Source organism: Oncorhynchus gorbuscha, linkage group LG01 (assembly GCF_021184085.1).
Source record: "Oncorhynchus gorbuscha isolate QuinsamMale2020 ecotype Even-year linkage group LG01, OgorEven_v1.0, whole genome shotgun sequence".
Classification (NCBI taxonomy): Eukaryota; Metazoa; Chordata; class Actinopteri; order Salmoniformes; family Salmonidae; genus Oncorhynchus; species Oncorhynchus gorbuscha.
The window spans coordinates 105,564,949-105,581,866 of record NC_060173.1 but is presented as its reverse complement, the minus strand read 5'-3'; the positions used below and the strand labels follow the sequence as shown (position 1 = coordinate 105,581,866).

The 16,918-nt window shown below is 43.1% G+C and overlaps 1 protein-coding gene and 1 long non-coding RNA gene across 2 annotated transcripts in view; both read right to left on the bottom strand.

Annotated features, from left to right (window-relative positions):
- LOC124029264 (pleckstrin homology domain-containing family M member 3-like) overlaps positions 1-10,819 on the bottom strand; it is an 81,020-nt gene extending 70,201 nt beyond the window's left edge. The window contains 2 exon segments of the mRNA XM_046341061.1: positions 6,939-7,880; positions 10,730-10,819. Coding sequence (XP_046197017.1) covers positions 6,939-7,122 — 184 coding nt within the window. The 5' untranslated portion in view covers positions 7,123-7,880; positions 10,730-10,819.
- A 3,344-nt stretch (positions 10,820-14,163) lies between these two features.
- Positions 14,164-16,543, bottom strand: LOC124048361. Its single transcript, XR_006841207.1, has 2 exons — positions 16,274-16,543; positions 14,164-16,204 (listed from the first exon to the last, which is right to left on the bottom strand). It is a non-coding gene; the product is annotated as an uncharacterized LOC124048361 (long non-coding RNA).
- Between the last annotated feature and the right edge of the window lie 375 nt (positions 16,544-16,918).

The window sequence follows — 16,918 nt, the reverse complement described above, 5'->3', positions numbered from 1 at the left end:
TTACATACCCTACATTATTCATCTCATATGTATACGTATATACTGTACTCTATATAATCTACTGCATCCTTATGTAATACATGTATCACTAGCCACTTTAACTACGCCACTTTGTTTACATACTCATCCCATATGTATATACTGTACTCGATACCATCTACTGTATCTTGCCTATGCTGCTCTGTACCATCACTCATTCATATATCTTTATGTACATATTCTTTATCCCCTTACACTGTGTATAAGACAGTAGTTTTGGAATTGTTAGTTAGATTACTTGTTGGTTATTACTGCATTGTCGGAACTAGAAGCACAAGCATTTCGCTACACTCGCATTAACATCTGCTAACCATGTGTATCAAATAAAATTTGATGTTGTTAAACCCCCCCTCCGGGACGCCCCCCCCTCCAGCGTACTCAGCAGCACCACCTTGTTAAAAATAAATCCCGGGGAGAATCCTGTGTCCCATCCATCTTACTGCACAAAATCATTGACAGACAAGGTGTCACTGAGTTTCACACTTGCATGCTAAACTAAACTCTCTTTAGGGACTAATAGATATGTGGATGCAGTGGAAAATCGATTGTGATTCAGCCTCCGATCGGCAGTCGACACGCTCAGGGGAGTTTGGAGCAGAATTAGTGTGTCAGTGTGTGTCTGTTCAATTACACCTCCGCCGTGTGTCGTGACATCAAGCTCCGGTAACGCTGTGAGACATAAACAAGCTAACGTTACGCCACATAGCCTCGAGCCAAATTGCCTCAATCCTGCTGTCAAAACGCAGAACTAGGATATCAGTCCACCCAGAGATGTAATCCCACTAAAGGTGTCAGCATGCTTCAGTTCAGCTGGAGGCTAGCCCAACTCGGCAAGGTGAACCGAAGTGTGCTCGCATACTCCATTAAAAGACCTTTGCATGAAAAACGAGAAAAAAAACAGCAATAGTACTGTTTGTCCATTTTGAGACGCCGTAGCCAGCTTCCTCAAAAGTCAGACATTTTTGCAGAGGAGATCTTAGTCGTGGAATTTTACATCTAAGTAAGATGTTTGGTGCAGTATTTCTCAATGAAAAATGTGCATGAAAACGAGTCGTCTCTCATTGAATGACAAAAAAAGACGATGGAAGAATGTTCAGGACAGGCCAGGACAGCCAGTTGAATTCAGTGGAGGTGTAGGACATTGTAGGGCTAGACCGCTGCTGGTTGACCAAGCCCCACTCTTGACCAATCACCGACGAAGTGGAGTAGAGTTTTCTCCGAAATTGCCTCTAGAAAACATTGTGTGCCCGAACAACCCTCATCGAAGTCCTAAATGAACAAAAATGTCACACAATGTCATCATAATATATGCACAAACTCTTCAGCCGGGAAGCAGCTACCTTTTACCGCCACTGACCTCGTTCGTCTTTCAGTCACCCACGTGGGTATAACCAATGAGGAGATGGCACGTGGGTACCTGCTTCTATAAACCAATGAGGAGATGGGAGAGGCAGGACTTGCAGCGCGATCTGAGTCAGATATAGAAAGGAGTTCTATTTTAGCCTTTGGCAACGCAGACGCTCGTGAGCAGTGTGGGTGCAATAATTGAATAACATGGATTTCTACATTTATTTTGCAACGCTTCTGCGCAATATCCTGACAACACGCGTGTAGAAATCCATGTTATTCAATTATTGCACCAAGGCTGTTGAGTCTGCCGATAAGAATATGGTGATTGACAGAGTCGAAAGCCTTGGCCAGGACGATGAATACGGCTGCACAGTACTGTCTCTTATCGATGGCGGTTATGATATCATTTAGGACTTTGAGCGTGGCTGAGGTGCATCCATGACCAGTTCTGAAACTAGATTGCATAGCGGAGAAGGTACGGTGCGATTCGAAATGGTCGGTAATCTGTTAACTTGGCTTTTGAAGACCTTAGAAAGGCAGGGTAGGATAGATATAGGTCTGTAGCAGTTTGGGTCTAGGGTGTCTCCCCCTTTGAAGAGGGGGATGACCGCGACTGCTTTCCAATCTATGGGAATCTCAGACGATACAAAAGAGAGGTTGAACAGGCTAGTAATAGGGGTTGCAACAATTTCGGCAGATAATTTTAGAAAGGGTCCAGATTGTCTAGCCCGGCTGATTTGTAGGGGTCCAGATTTTGCAGCTCTTTCAGAACATCAACTGACTGGATTTGGCAGAAGGAGAAATGGGGGAGGCTTGGGTGAGTTGCTGCGGGGGTGCAGGGCTGTTGACCGGGGTAGGGGTAGCCAGGTGGAAAGCATGGCCAGCTGTAGAAAAATGCTTATTGAAATTCTCAATTATAGTGGATTTATCGGTGGTGACAGTGTTTCCTAGCCTCAGTGCAGTGGGCAGCTGGGAGGAGGTGCTCTTATTCTCCATGGACTTTACAGTGTCCCAGAACTTTTTGGAGTTAGTGCTACAGGATGCAAATTTCTGCTTGAAAAAGCTAGCCTTGGCTTTCCTAACTGCCTGTATATATTGGTTCCTAACTTCCCTGAAAAGTTGCATATCACGAGGGCTATTCGATGCTAATGCAGAACGCCACAGGATGTTTTTGTGCTGGTCAACAGCAGTCAGGTCTGGAGAGAACCATGGGTTACATTTTTGTAATGGAGCATGCTTATTTAAGATGGTGAGGAAGGCACTTTTGAAGAATAACCAGGCATTATCTACTGATGGGATGAGGTCAATATCCTTCCAGGATACCCGGGACCAGGTCGATTAGGAAGGCCTGTGTCACACCCTGGTCTAAGTAGTTTGTGTTTTTCTTCATGTATTTGGTCAGGCCAGGGTGTGGCATGGAGTTTTTGTATTGTGGTGTGTTTTGTCTTGGGGTTTTGGTGTGTATGTATTTGGGATTGTAGCTAGTGGGGTTATCTAGCAAAGTTTATGGCTGTCTGGAGTGGTTCTCAATCAGAGGCAGGTGCTTATCGTTGTCTCTGATTGGGAACCATATTTAGGCAGCCATATTCTTTGGTTGTATTGTGGGTGATTGTCCTTAGTGTCTTGACGTCCTTATTCTGTGTTAGTTTGCACCAGTTTAGGCTGTTTCGGTTTTCATTACGTTTATTGTTTTGTTGAGTTTTGTATTGATTCGTGTTACGTTTGTTTTATTAAACATGAATCACAATATACACGCTGCAGTTTGGTCCGACTCTCCTTCACCATATAAAACCGTGACAGCCTGCTCGCTGATGTGTGTCGTGATCGCGTTTGGTGTAGGGGGACAAAATAATTGTATGCACGTGTAAGGTTTAAACAGTTCCGCGTAAGGTTTAAACAGTTCCGCGTAAGGTTTAAACAGTTCCGCGTAAGGTTTAAACAGTTCCGCGTAAGGTTTAAACAGTTCCGCGTAAGGTTTAAACAGTTCCGCGTAAGGTTTAAACAGGGACGCGTAAGGTTTAAACAGGGACGCGTAAGGTTTAAACAGGGACGCGTAAGGTTTAAACAGGGACGCGTAAGGTTTAAACAGGGACGCGTAAGGTTTAAACAGGGACGTGTAAGGTTTAAACAGGGACGTGACGATAAACACTGTAGCAGGGGCCAGGGTGTAATTTGGGGGGAGGTTTGTACCGGGAATAGGGAGAACTGGTTAGGTCAGCTCACTTTGCTAAACCTGCCAAAGACATAAAGGGCAGATAGGGACTGCTCTAGCAATTATCTTACTGTACTGACTGACTGCCACACCCAGACAGACCAACAACTGGGACAGCCAATCATAACAACAAGTGCCATTTTAGAACTTTGGCCTTTAAAGAAGCAGATGTTGGACCCCCTGGTGATTCCTGGACACCGAGTAGACATTCCTGGACATAGAGTTTTAACATAGTTAACAGTTTTTATTTATTTTTTTCACCTTTATTTAACCAGGTAGGCTAGTTGAGAACAAGTTCTCATTTACAACTGCGACCTGGCCAAGCTAAAGCATAGCAGTGTGAACAGACAACAAAGTTACACATGGAGTAAACAATAAACAAGTCAATAACACAGTAGAAAAAAAAAGAAAAAAGAGTCTATATACAATGTGTGCAAAGGGCATGAGGAGGTAGGCGAATAATTACAATTTTGCAGATTAACAGTGGAGTGATAAATGATCAAATGGTCATGTACAGGTAGAGATACTGGTGTGCAAAAGGGCAGAAAAGTAAATAAATGAAAACAGTATGGGGATGAGGTAGGTAAATTGGGTGGGCTATTTCCCGATGGACTATGTACAGCTGCATAGTTATAACATAGTTAGTTAACATAGAGTTTGTTTTAACATAGTTAGTTAACATAGTTAGTTAACATAGTTAGTTAGTTAACATAGTTAGTTAGTTAACATAGTGTTAACATAGTGTTAACATAGTTATAACATAGTTATAACATAGTGTTAACATAGTTATAACATAGTTATAACATAGTTATAACATAGTTATAACATAGTTATAACATAGTTATAACATAGTTATAACATAGTTATAACATAGTTATAACATAGTTATAACATAGTTATAACATAGTTATAACATAGTTATAACATAGTTATAACATAGTTATAACATAGTTATAACATAGTTATAACATAGTTAGTTAAGTGTTAGTTAAGTGTTAGTTAAGTGTTAGTTAAGTGTTAGTTAAGTGTTAGTTAAGTGTTAGTTAACAGAGTTATAACAGTTATAACAGAGTTATAACAGAGTTAGTTAACATAGTTATAACATAGAGTTAGTTAACATAGTTATAACAGAGTTAGTTAACAGAGTTAGTTAAGAGTTAGTTAAGAGTTAGTTAAGAGTTAGTTAAGAGTTAGTTAACATAGTTATAACATAGAGTTAGTTAACATAGTTATAACAGAGTTAGTTAACAGAGTTAGTTAAGAGTTAGTTAAGAGTTAGTTAAGAGTTAGTTAACAGAGTTATAACAGAGTTATAACATAGTTATAACAGAGTTAGTTAACAGAGTTAGTTAACAGAGTTAGTTAAGAGTTAGTTAACAGAGTTATAACATAGTTAACACAGTATTTCTACTTGCACATCATCATCTGCACATCTATCACTTCAGTGTTAATTTGCTAAATTGTAATTACCTCGCTACTATGGCATTTTTATTGCCTTACCTCCTTACTCAATTTGCACACACTGTAAATAGAGTTTTCTATTGTATTATTGACTGTACGTTTGTTAATCCCATGTGTAACTCTTTTTTTTTTTGCACTGCTTTGCTTTATCTTGGCCAGGTCGCAGTTGTAAATGAGAACTTGTTCTCAACTGGCCTACCTGGTTAAATAAAGGTGAATTTAAAAAAATAAAAAATAATGTGAAGATACGTATATTAAGTGTTGTATTTAATTCTGCGGCGTACCTAATTAAATCAAAAGCCAAAATAGCAGAGATTCATTAGATGAATGAACCAACGGAAAGACCATTAAACAGCTAATAAAGCTAGGCTATACCTTCAAATCCCTGAGGTACATGTCTGGTCTAATGTATTCAGAGGACAATATAAAACCTTACAGAGTAGAGTGGTAAATGATGTAAAACCTCTACAGCACTAGAACACTGACAGCTGAAGGCTCAGTGACGCCTGCTCGCTCTCGCATGCCGAAATCAACTGATCCATCAACATTAGCGTGTGTGTTGCTGAGGAAATCAGTAAGTGTCACCCCACGGGGACTCAACAGCAGTGTGTGGGCTGGGCTCGTTATGGGGGAACAGCTACCAGTGAGACAGAGTGAAAGCATTCTTGCATGCCAGTAGCTACAAAGCCTCCTTTCCCTGTTGCATCCAATGTGAAAACATGAACTGCAGTGGAACCCCATGTTATTCAAGGTAGTGGGGATGTCATGGTTCTCTCTCTTAGCAATTAAACAGATATGCTGAGGTTTGTCCTAAGAAGAGATGGGCCTTAGCCTAGGCCCACCTACACACTACATACGTCATGGAAATATGTTACAGGGCACGAGAGGATACAATTAGGCTACAGTGTATGAAAGCATTGCCAACCGTAACGACTGGCAAAGAGCAGTATGTATTCTGATGCAAAGTGCTGTTGAATGCAGCCCATGCTTTTACTGTCCTCTTGTGTAGCCCAACTATCCATCCCTCCTCCCTGCCCAGAGCCAACTAAGGCCTTTTCAGCCATATGCTAATCCTTCCTAATACAAGGGATAATTGGGCCACTCTCTTTCTCCTTATTTGGGTCTGTTTGGTGACAGAATTACATCCTATTATGGTCTTTGGAGAAAATCTTCACAATCACATCCCTAAACAAGCACAAACAGGCAGACTAAACAATTCGTCAGGGAGGTTGGTATTATTCACCACATGGTCACTGCAGTGGAAACTCAGTTCCATCCGAATAAAATGCTGGCTGCTGCAGTACAGCCTAGGCCCAATTGTTTTCTGTAGGACACTGAAATCATCTTCATAACGTGGAAGTGGAAGATAGTCCCAGGCTTAATCTAGTCTCTGACAGAAGACAAGTGTCATGATAACATAAATACTAAAACTGGGCGATAAATTACCTGAGTTGATGTGATAACTATAAATAGAACTATATGTTTCTAACAATGTGAACTACAGTTTGTGTTTAATTATCCTTTAAACTACTACAACTAGTTTGATGGTTGTAGCCATCAATTGTCCCATTTAACAATCACCCATATTAGCACACTTACTTCATTTCAAACTTTACATTTCTCTAGTATAGGCTACTTATCGTAATAAACTATATCAGTAAAATGCGATAAGTGATCGGTATGGTCGGCGTCCATCACTTTCGGTTTATCGTCCCAGCTCTAAAGCACGTCATGACAGCCTATTTAGCAAACATTGTGAACATTTGTTTGAAGCTCATAGACACTGACATTGATTTGAGTTTCAAACAAATGTAAATAGGCAGTATGTCCTTATCAGCTAACCAAAGAAGGACACACTCTCTCCTTCCTGCCTTACCTTCTTCTCTATGGTTGTTGAAAGCCATGTTCTTCAGCGTATTCTTGTCCACAGCAGGCAGGCCGTTAGCGTTGTCCATGTAGGACGGCCGGTAATTAACATCAGACCGCGAGCGGTTGTGGCCTTTGTTAAAGGCGGCGTTAGAGGAGGTGTTGTTGGTGTCCTTGGTGGGCGGCCAGGTCATTAGTGGAACGAGCACGGCTCCTTTTCCCCTGCCTCAGAGCCAGCACGCTGAAGGCCGAGGGCTGGTCAGCCCAGGCCACGTTACGCGGGGACACCTCGGTCCCCTGCTCCCCAGCCAGCAGGCCCCACACCCTGCTAGAGCTCAGCTTCCCCAGGGCTACAGACATCTCCTGCAGCTTGGGGTGGTGCTGCCTGGGCTGCCGGACCCCCTCCCCTCCCTGGCCTCCACCTCCGTCCAGGCGGTGTAGGAAGTCCTCGGTGGCCTCCAGGGCAGGGCCTCTACCTCCTCCATGGTGCTCCTCGGCTTGGCCCCGTGTGGAGGCTGTTAGGGCAGGTGGGGTGGTGGTTCTCTATGGGGCTGGGTGGTTCTCTGGGCAGGGGACGATCCAAGCGGCTCTGGACCTCGCAGCTGAAGCATCTGCAGTCTGAGCCCCAGAGGGAAGCCGTGTTCCTCGAGGGTAGGAGGCTTCTTCCAGGAAAACAATTCCTCGTTAACACAGCTCTGTTAATCAACTAGCTAGAGGCGGACACTCTTATTGAGTTTATGATAGCTCTGGCTTTTGCCAGAAATTCTTATGACACAGTTTTGGGGTGGCACTGCTTTTCTTACACAGGCTGATGGCTCTCTCTCTCTCTCTGTGTATGTGAGTCAGCTCTCACATGAATCCACATGAGGATGTGTGTAACAAAGAAGAATGCTCCTCCTCCACATTGGATGATGATGATGATGCCATCAAAAGGGCACAATGTGCGGCTTCACTGTGTCATGGGACAGAAAAGGGAACAGAAAAAGGACGCATGTCAGGGTTGATTATCAGAACATAAGGAAACACTGAACAGGGTGAAGATCAGATATGTTTAGCAATGAACAAGGCTTAGCAAGCATAACATTTCCTGATCTCATCAAACAACATAGGCATTATCCAGTTGACAGATAACAGTTTACAAACACTATTGTAAATCAAAGACAATTACCTACAATCAATCAGCTACCCTCAACCATCGGATGCTCCCTCGGCTGTTCGGATCAACCCGGGTAGAGGGAATAAATGGAATAGCCTAGCCTACAGCTAACCTGTGCCTCAGGCTTGGACCAAGCCAGGTAGAGGGAGTAAATGGAATAGCCTAGCCTAACACACAGACAGCTAACCTGTGCCTCAGGCTTGGACCAAGCCGGGTAGAGGGAGTAAATGGAATAGCCTAGCCTAACACACAGACAGCTAACCTGTGCCTCAGGCTTGGACCAAGCCAGGTAGAGGGAGTAAATGGAATAGCCTAGCCTAACACACAGACATCTAACCTGTGCCTCAGGCTTGGACCAAGCCGGGTAGAGGGAGTAAATGGAATAGCCTAGCCTAACACACAGACAGCTAACCTGTGCCTCAGGCTTGGACCAAGCCGGGTAGAGGGAGTAAATGGAATAGCCTAGCCTAACACACAGACAGCTAACCTGTGCCTCAGGCTTGGACCAAGCCAGGTAGAGGGAGTAAATGGAATAGCCTAGCCTAACACACAGACATCTAACCTGTGCCTCAGGCTTGGACCAAGCCAGGTAGAGGGAGTAAATGGAATAGCCTAGCCTAACACACAGACATCTAACCTGTGCCTCAGGCTTGGACCAAGCCAGGTAGAGGGAGTAAATGGAATAGCCTAGCCTAACACACAGACATCTAACCTGTGCCTCAGGCTTGGACCAAGCCAGGTAGAGGGAGTAAATGGAATAGCCTAGCCTAACACACAGACAGCTAACCTGTGCCTCAGGCTTGGACCAACCTGGTTGGGGTGGGGTTCCCTTCCTTCTGGCCAGACAGTTTAGCCTCTCACTTCCAGGGTTTGTTGCAATTTTTCTCTTCCTCACCCCTCGCTACCTCTCTCTCTCTCTGTCACTGACAGGCCCATTGCTCCCTCCCAGCTCTTTCACTTTCTTCCAGACATGAATTATTTAGAGGACATCACCACTAGCCTATCCCTGGATGGCATACAGGCAGCACTTCACTGGGAAAGGGGGGTGATGTGAGGAGAGGGAGGTGGAGAGAGGGATGAGGTGGAGGGAGGGGTGAGGTGGAGGGATCAAGGAGGGCAGCCAGGCCAGATGAGGCTGTGCTTAGGAATGTTGTCGTCGTGACAACAAGCCCCTGGGGGAGCCCTGGGCAGGGTGTAACTCTGCAACTCCATGTACAACTCCAGGTACAGTAGCTACAGGGATCTGTCTCATCAATGAGTACACTGCATCCAATGAAACATTGTCATCATGGCTATGTTCACACAGACAATCATCCTGCACTAACGAGAACGACCAGCTCAAAACTAGAAAAACATATTCAACTATCCCGAAGAGCACGTGTAAAGAAAATAAACACATCCTGGTGACCTAGTGCATGACTGTCTGAGTGACCTAGTGCATGACTGTCTGAGTGTCCTAGTGCATGACTGTCTGAGTGACCTAGTGCATGACTGTCTGAGTGTCCTAGTGCATGACTGTCTGAGTGTCCTAGTGCATGACTGTCTGAGTGTCCTAGTGCATGACTGTCTGAGTGACCTAGTGCATGACTGTCTGAGTGACCTAGTGCATGACTGTCTGAGTGACCTAGTGCATGACTGTCTGAGTGCCCTAGTGCATGACTGTCTGAGAGACCTAGTGCATGACTGTCTGAGAGACCTAGTGCATGACTGTCTGAGAGACCTAGTGCATGACTGTCTGAGTGTCCTAGTGCATGACTGTCTGAGTGTCCTAGTGCATGACTGTCTGAGTGACCTAGTGCATGACTTTCTGAGTGACCTAGTGCATGACTTTCTGAGTGACCTAGTGCATGACTGTCTGAGTGACCTAGTGCATGACTGTCTTAGGCAAGCAGCACCACCAGCAGCAAGGAGCAGCAGTCACGACTGTGTGTCCTCACCTTACCCAGCAGACTGGCAGGTGTGACACAGAAGCACAAGGTCTCTCCTCACCGACGGTCTATTTATAGCCCTCTCACACAGCAGGCATCATATCTTCCCTCATTGCAGTAGCTAGGACAGGTGTGTGTGTGCATGTAGTCCACACATCTGTATATGATCTATTCATTTGACATGAATGGGGTAACTAACTCTGGTGTAGTTAACAATTAATTGATCAACAGCGCTGTCAAGACAGGTGCCTTGCGTGTAACTTCTGACAACAGTGCAGCATGTAACGCAATCAATGCAGCTATCCTAGCAAGCTAGTAAGTTATCGTTTTACATATACACCCAGACCAGCTACATCCTAGTTCAGTGGTTCACTAACATAGTTAGCTAGCTCGTTCCAAGCTAACACCGAATATCGGTTCACTTCTAACATTCGTCGTTGACATAATACTTAGTAAAGCTTGCCTACCAAGCTAGCGAGATAAAACGGCTCCGTTAGCTAGCAGGTGCGAGTGTCCATCATCTAGTTAGCAACGTCAACTAGCCTCCCATCATTGAACAATGTCATTTCCATCCTAGCGGTAAAAATCCTCTAGCTACACGCGCAAATATGTATCTATATTTGTTAATATCATTGTTAATATCATTGTTCGGGAAAAAAATATGCTAAATGACCACAAACTCGGAGTCGAAAGAATAATTCATAGGTCTCGACTCACCTGATTCTGTTTACAAATATATCATTTTCTGGTTTGTCAGAGGAAACGTTCACCGGACAGAACTGATAGTTCCTTCGTTAAATGTTCCGTGTGAGTTGGCCATGCATTCTGGAGAAAGGGTGTCCTGATTCTCAACCATTCATTTTCCCCAGATCAGTTCAGAGAAATTACTGTAGAGAGTTGTCAATTCTGCAATAACATGGGATTTATGATTGATTCTATAAGTAATAATACAATAGTATGGCACTACTAACATGATAATTCTGGTGTAATTATAATCTCAACATGGATGGAAACAACATGATCATTATTACACAATTGTGTGTAGCAATAACAATTGAGGAACTGTACCTAATTTATTCTACATCTCCATGTCTCATTGTCCCCCTGTGTTTTGCACGAAAATAAGTTTTTTGGAACTGAACATTTAAAGTCCTTTTAAATTACTCCAACCCTGTTCCATACCCATTCCCCAACATCACGCAAATTAACCTACAGTTGCGGCAAAACCAATAGAATACTAATTTAATGCCGAAGGCAGGTGACAGCAGCAGGGACCACATATCAAACTGAAAATCCTCCAACAAAGGTCATGAAGACATTTCTCTAATGACGAATCTGAGTGGAGGGGTGGAGGAAAGGGGGTGAGCAGGGAGAGAACGGAGCATATTTTTTTCCTAATGGGGCAAAGCTAGCGGTGCTTGAAGCTACCCAGCGTCCATTGTGCTGACCCTACAGAAAGAGAAACATTGGTCTCTTTCAGGCCAGAGAGAGAAACACAGTAATTATCGTGGGCTCTCTCGGCTAAACATGCAACCACCCCCTCCTTCGGTCCCTCAGAGCCCCCCTGTACCCTTTCTATGTGCTTATTGTCTAGGCTCGTTTAAAAAAGTCCTTCTCTAATGAAGGAGGAGGGGGCCCTGCCCGGGCTAATGGGCTCAAATATGTTCCTCTCCGGAGCATTGTTGTGGGATAATGGCTCTATGAGCCCCAGCTGTAAACTTGCAGACGCCATATTGTGTATGACCTACATAGAGCTGCATGTGAACTCTTGCTAAATGCTATTTGTCCCAGCAAACTCCTCTCTTTTATTTTGTTCTGAGAGGAGAGTCAATTATGGCAGTCAGCAATTGGGCCTAGCTGCCTTTGGTAGAGATGCAGGAGGAAGCAGAGAGGTACTTCTAGTTGGATACGTCTTACAGCTGTAATACTGTAATGTATAAATGCCTTCTCAAATGGGATGTGTAAATAAATAGAGAAATATAGTATGATAACCTCAAGGACACCAGGGCATTTGACACAATTATATAACATGTAGCACAAACACTACTAACATTGAATGGTATTTGTTGCTTCATTCGGATACTCAAAATAAATGTTAATTTTCCAAATAAAGTAGAAATGTTCATTTGTCCCATATTGATTACATATATTTGTGGAGTACAATGTCCTGGTCAGTGACGTTGTAATATTATTTGTCATCTTGCTCCAGGAAAGACACAACAAACCTTTCAATCTAAGTGGTACGAGATTGACATTGCAAATAAGGTACCGTCAACGTTAAGAACAAAATCATGTCTATCCATATCCTCTCTAATTTCTTTTTACATCTAACAGCACTCTCTCCCTCGCTCGTTCCTTGACCTACGAACTCCACTCTCCCTCCCTCTATTTCTCGTTTCTCTCTGTCCATCTCTCCCATCCATCTACCCCTTTATTTTGATTATATACTCCTGTGCTGATGACTAAATTATGATTGGGTTTAAGGATGGCAATGCTTTCATCTGGCCAGTGTTGTTCTGCTCTCTCCCTCTCCAACACAAAAGGCCCACTACCTCTGCTCTGCTCCCCGCTTTTGAAGAGTAGAGTGGCTGTTGGGTCCCCATGGAAACTGCAGCGAGGAGGCCTCTTATGTCCTACCTACAGGAGCAAGGTGTTCTCATATCAGAACAGAGACAAAGTTTAAAGACAGACAGACAAAGAAAGAAAAACACAGCTCTTATCTTATAAATCTTTGGACAGGAAGTGATTTCAGGAGAAATAGGTTCAATTTGTCTTTGTATTATGATCAGTTTTCTTTATACTGGAATGGCATTTTTTTTGCCAGAAAGTATTTTTTGATAGGTAATGCTAAGTCCCTTAGACATCCAGTACATTTCAATCCTAGGTAAAAAGGTCAAACAGAACAATCATGTACCATTATGTTGCCATTATATGTGCTGTACCATAGCGCTTGTATAGGGCATAGTATGTTATAATTAAGAAATAAGGCACGTGGGAGTGTGGTATATGGCCAATATACCATGCCTAAGGGCTGTTCTTATGCGCAACGCAGAGTGTCTGGATACGGCCCTTAGCCGTGGTATATTGGCCATATACAAAAAACCCTCAAGGGTGTCTTATTTCTATTATAAACTGGTTACCAACATAATTAGAGCACTAACAAGAAATGTTTTGTCATACCCGTGGTATACAGTCTGATATACCACAGCTGTCAGCCAATCAGCATTCAGGGCTCGAACAACCACTGTTCTTAGGCGGTGTGATTAAGAGCAGCCCTTAGCAGTGGGATATTGGCCATATACCACACACCCTCGTGCCTTATTTAAACATCATTCATATAGGATATCAGAGTGAGGATTGACAAAGACTGCTTTGAAAGGCAGCCAAATGTGTAGCAATAAACATTTAGGACGACAAAACTAGAGATCCTGAATGTGTTCAAAGCACAGACTAAACCAACACGGTGTCAACATACACTACATGACCAAAATTATGTGGACGCTCATCAAACATCTCATTCCAAAATCATGAGCATTAATATGGAGTTGGTCTCCCCTCTTCTGGGAAGGCTTACCACTAGATTTTGGAACATTGCTGTGGGAATTTGCTTCCATTCAGTCACAAGAGTATTAGTGAGGTCGGGCACTGATGTTGGGCGATTAGGACCGGCTCGCAGTTGGCGTTCCAATTCATCCCAAAGGAGTTTGATGGGGTTGAGATCAGTGCAGGCCAGTCAAATTATTCCACACCGATCTTGATAAACCATTTCTGTGTGGGTGATATCGTCAACTTGTTTGCCTTGGGGTAAGTTGTGCCATACCCCATACAAATGACTAGAATTTAGTCCGTTTTATGCAGTATTTTTGCAACATGTCATGCATATGAACTCCAGATAGTGCATTTGCATTGTTTCAACGCAGACAGTCATTCCCCATGAAGGGAAGGTATCCATTAGAGCAGCAACAAGTGAGGAAAACAGACAACGACATTGAAGGGATTCGTTGACAACAAAAAAAGTAAGCTTAATTAACATATCAAGAATCTTCTGACCAGTTTCATGGGCTAAGTAACCTGAAATGCAGAGAACTTGTCTACAAATTGGAACATCGAAACAACATTCCAGACAACTGGTCAAGAAATGGAAGGGTAAGTGATATTGAACTGAGATCTTTATCTGAATGTAGGCATACAGTTAAGATATACAGTATACCACACCCCTTTTCCATGAATTCAACTTTGACCTACCAGCACCAGCACATGATATCAGCACCCACTTACCCCAAGGCACCTCAATTTACCTAAGTTGCACTGAGACAACTTTTTTTTTGAAGAAGCGATGTTTTCAAAGCTTGTGTACATGAATTCTGATTATTTCCAGGGATACACATCCTGAAATACATTTAGATATCTTTGTTAGAAAGAATACTATATTTATCTCGACGTAGTGATGCCGAATGTAAAAAATAAAACCAAGCCTAAGAACATCAGGCTTCCTACAGTGCAGAGATGGCCATCTCTATGGTAGTCTCTTACTGGTGTGGGCCTTGTGACTATATTGACCTTTTTAGAAGTTCTCTTTAAGACTGACTGGTTCAATACCAGCTAATGTGTTTACTCCTTCAGAGTTGATAGCTTATGTGGGGCTTCTTGATCTATGTTGTCCCATCCATCCAGCCAGGTTTTAAAAATAGTAACCACTGTTCCCATTCGCAGCTAACAACCCTGCTCTTTCAGTGGCAAGTGATCCATGTGGAGCCTCAGACTGGTAAAATGAGACTTCCTTCTCCCAGACAAAATCCAATTACGTTGGGACAATAGTAGCAGCCCTCCAGGCTTTGATACCTTTTTGGAAGCCTTGGTTCTCGCCATCTTCCATTGGAAGTCTGAGTGCCTCAGTTTCCTTTCTTTTCCTCTGGGTCTATCCACCCATCGCCGCTCGCGCTAGGATTAACCATGTGGATTCCATCTGGTGCAGAAAAGCTAATCATGCCAAGGGTGCTCCTGACTGAACATGTGGAAGGTGCATCGCAGTAGGCCTATACTCCATGTGGACATACCATAGTCGGTGCTTTAGAATGATTTGAGGGATGTTGTGCTGCAACTGATCATAATGTTGGTTACAGTCATTTGTCGTAGCTTCTTCCATTTCATGCAGATAAGATGTATAACACCTGATGAACAATGTCACTCAGATTACAATGGCACCATCTGGTGGCAAACTGTAAGACTAAAATCTTCCAAAGTGTTTTTTGTAAGGCCGTGGCACTAGATAAAAAGTTTTACAACAACATTTATGGGGTAATAGAAAATAAATACTAAAAGCACTATACAATTTTCTCCCAAACCCATTTATTGAGTTGATATTCTGACCACACTGTGGAGTACAAACCTGCATCCCCTGGTTGTGTGTGCTTACTGGCAGAGGAAGGTACTTGGACACTCGTTTCTGTATGGAGGGGGTAAGGTGTTAAGTGTGTTTTTAATATCTTACGACCTCTTCCATAACCACAAACAGGGAGTGAGTGATGCTAGTAAAGCTTTGTGAATCAATGACACCAAGTCAAGACAGTCAAAATCTAAACAGGCTACAGTAGTCGCCATGGCATATATATATATATATAAAATGGTGTGACAGACTGAAGTCATGTTACATAAGACAAGGCAACAGAAGGGTAAGATCACCCTCAGGCAGGACTAGCGATCACTGCTCACTGACCGACAACACACACAAAACAAAAAAATACAACCATAGGGGGACCTTAGTGCAATTAGCGTAAAGAACACTGCTTATTTCTGTGTCCATCATTCATTAAAAACAGTCATACTTGGTAGAATTATAAACACATTTTTCACTAGGCGATTGCTTAAAAATCACAAGTTATGCTTGTGGATCTCAAATTAGGATTCAGGCCACTTAGATTGGCTGAGTGTTACCAAAAGGTATGGCTAGACCATAGTGGTATATCAATGGTATGGCTAGACCGTAGTGGTATATCAATGGTATGGCTAGACCGTAGTGGTATATCAATGGTATGGCTAGACCGTAGTGGTATATCAATGGTATGGCTAGACCATAGTGGTATATCAATGGTATGGCTAGACCATAGTGGTATATCAAGGGTATGGCTAGACCGTAGTGGTATATCAAGGGTATGGCTAGACCGTAGTGGTATATCAATGGTATGGCTAGACCTAGTGGTATATCAATGGTATGGCTAGACCGTAGTGGTATATCAATGTATATCAATGGTATGGCTAGACCGTAGTGGTATATCAATGGTATGGCTAGACCATAGTGGTATATCAATGGTATGGCTAGACCGTAGTGGTATATCAATGGTATGGCTAGACCGTAGTGGTATATCAATGGTATGGCTAGACCGTAGTGGTATATCAATGGTATGGCTAGACCGTAGTGGTATATCAATGGTATGGCTAGACCGTAGTGGTATATCAATGGTATGGCTAGACCATAGTGGTATATCAATGGTATGGCTAGACCATAGTGGTATATCAATGGTATGGCTAGACCATAGTGGTATATATGGCTAGACCATAGTGGTATATCAATGGTATGGCTAGACCATAGTGGTATATCAATGGTATGGCTAGACCATAGTGGTATATCAATGGTATGGCTAGACCGTAGTGGTATATCAATGGTATGGCTAGACCATAGTGGTATATCAATGGTATGGCTAGACCATAGTGGTATATCAATGGTATGGCTAGACCGTAGTGGTATATCAATGGTATGGCTAGACCGTAGTGGTATATCAATGGAGAAGAGGGCCTCACATCAACAACCTGCCCAGGGACTACGGTTGAAAATTAGTCAGCTGGCTAAAACCAGCACTTTTACTGAAATGTTGATTAATGTGCACTGTCCCTGTAAAAATACAAATA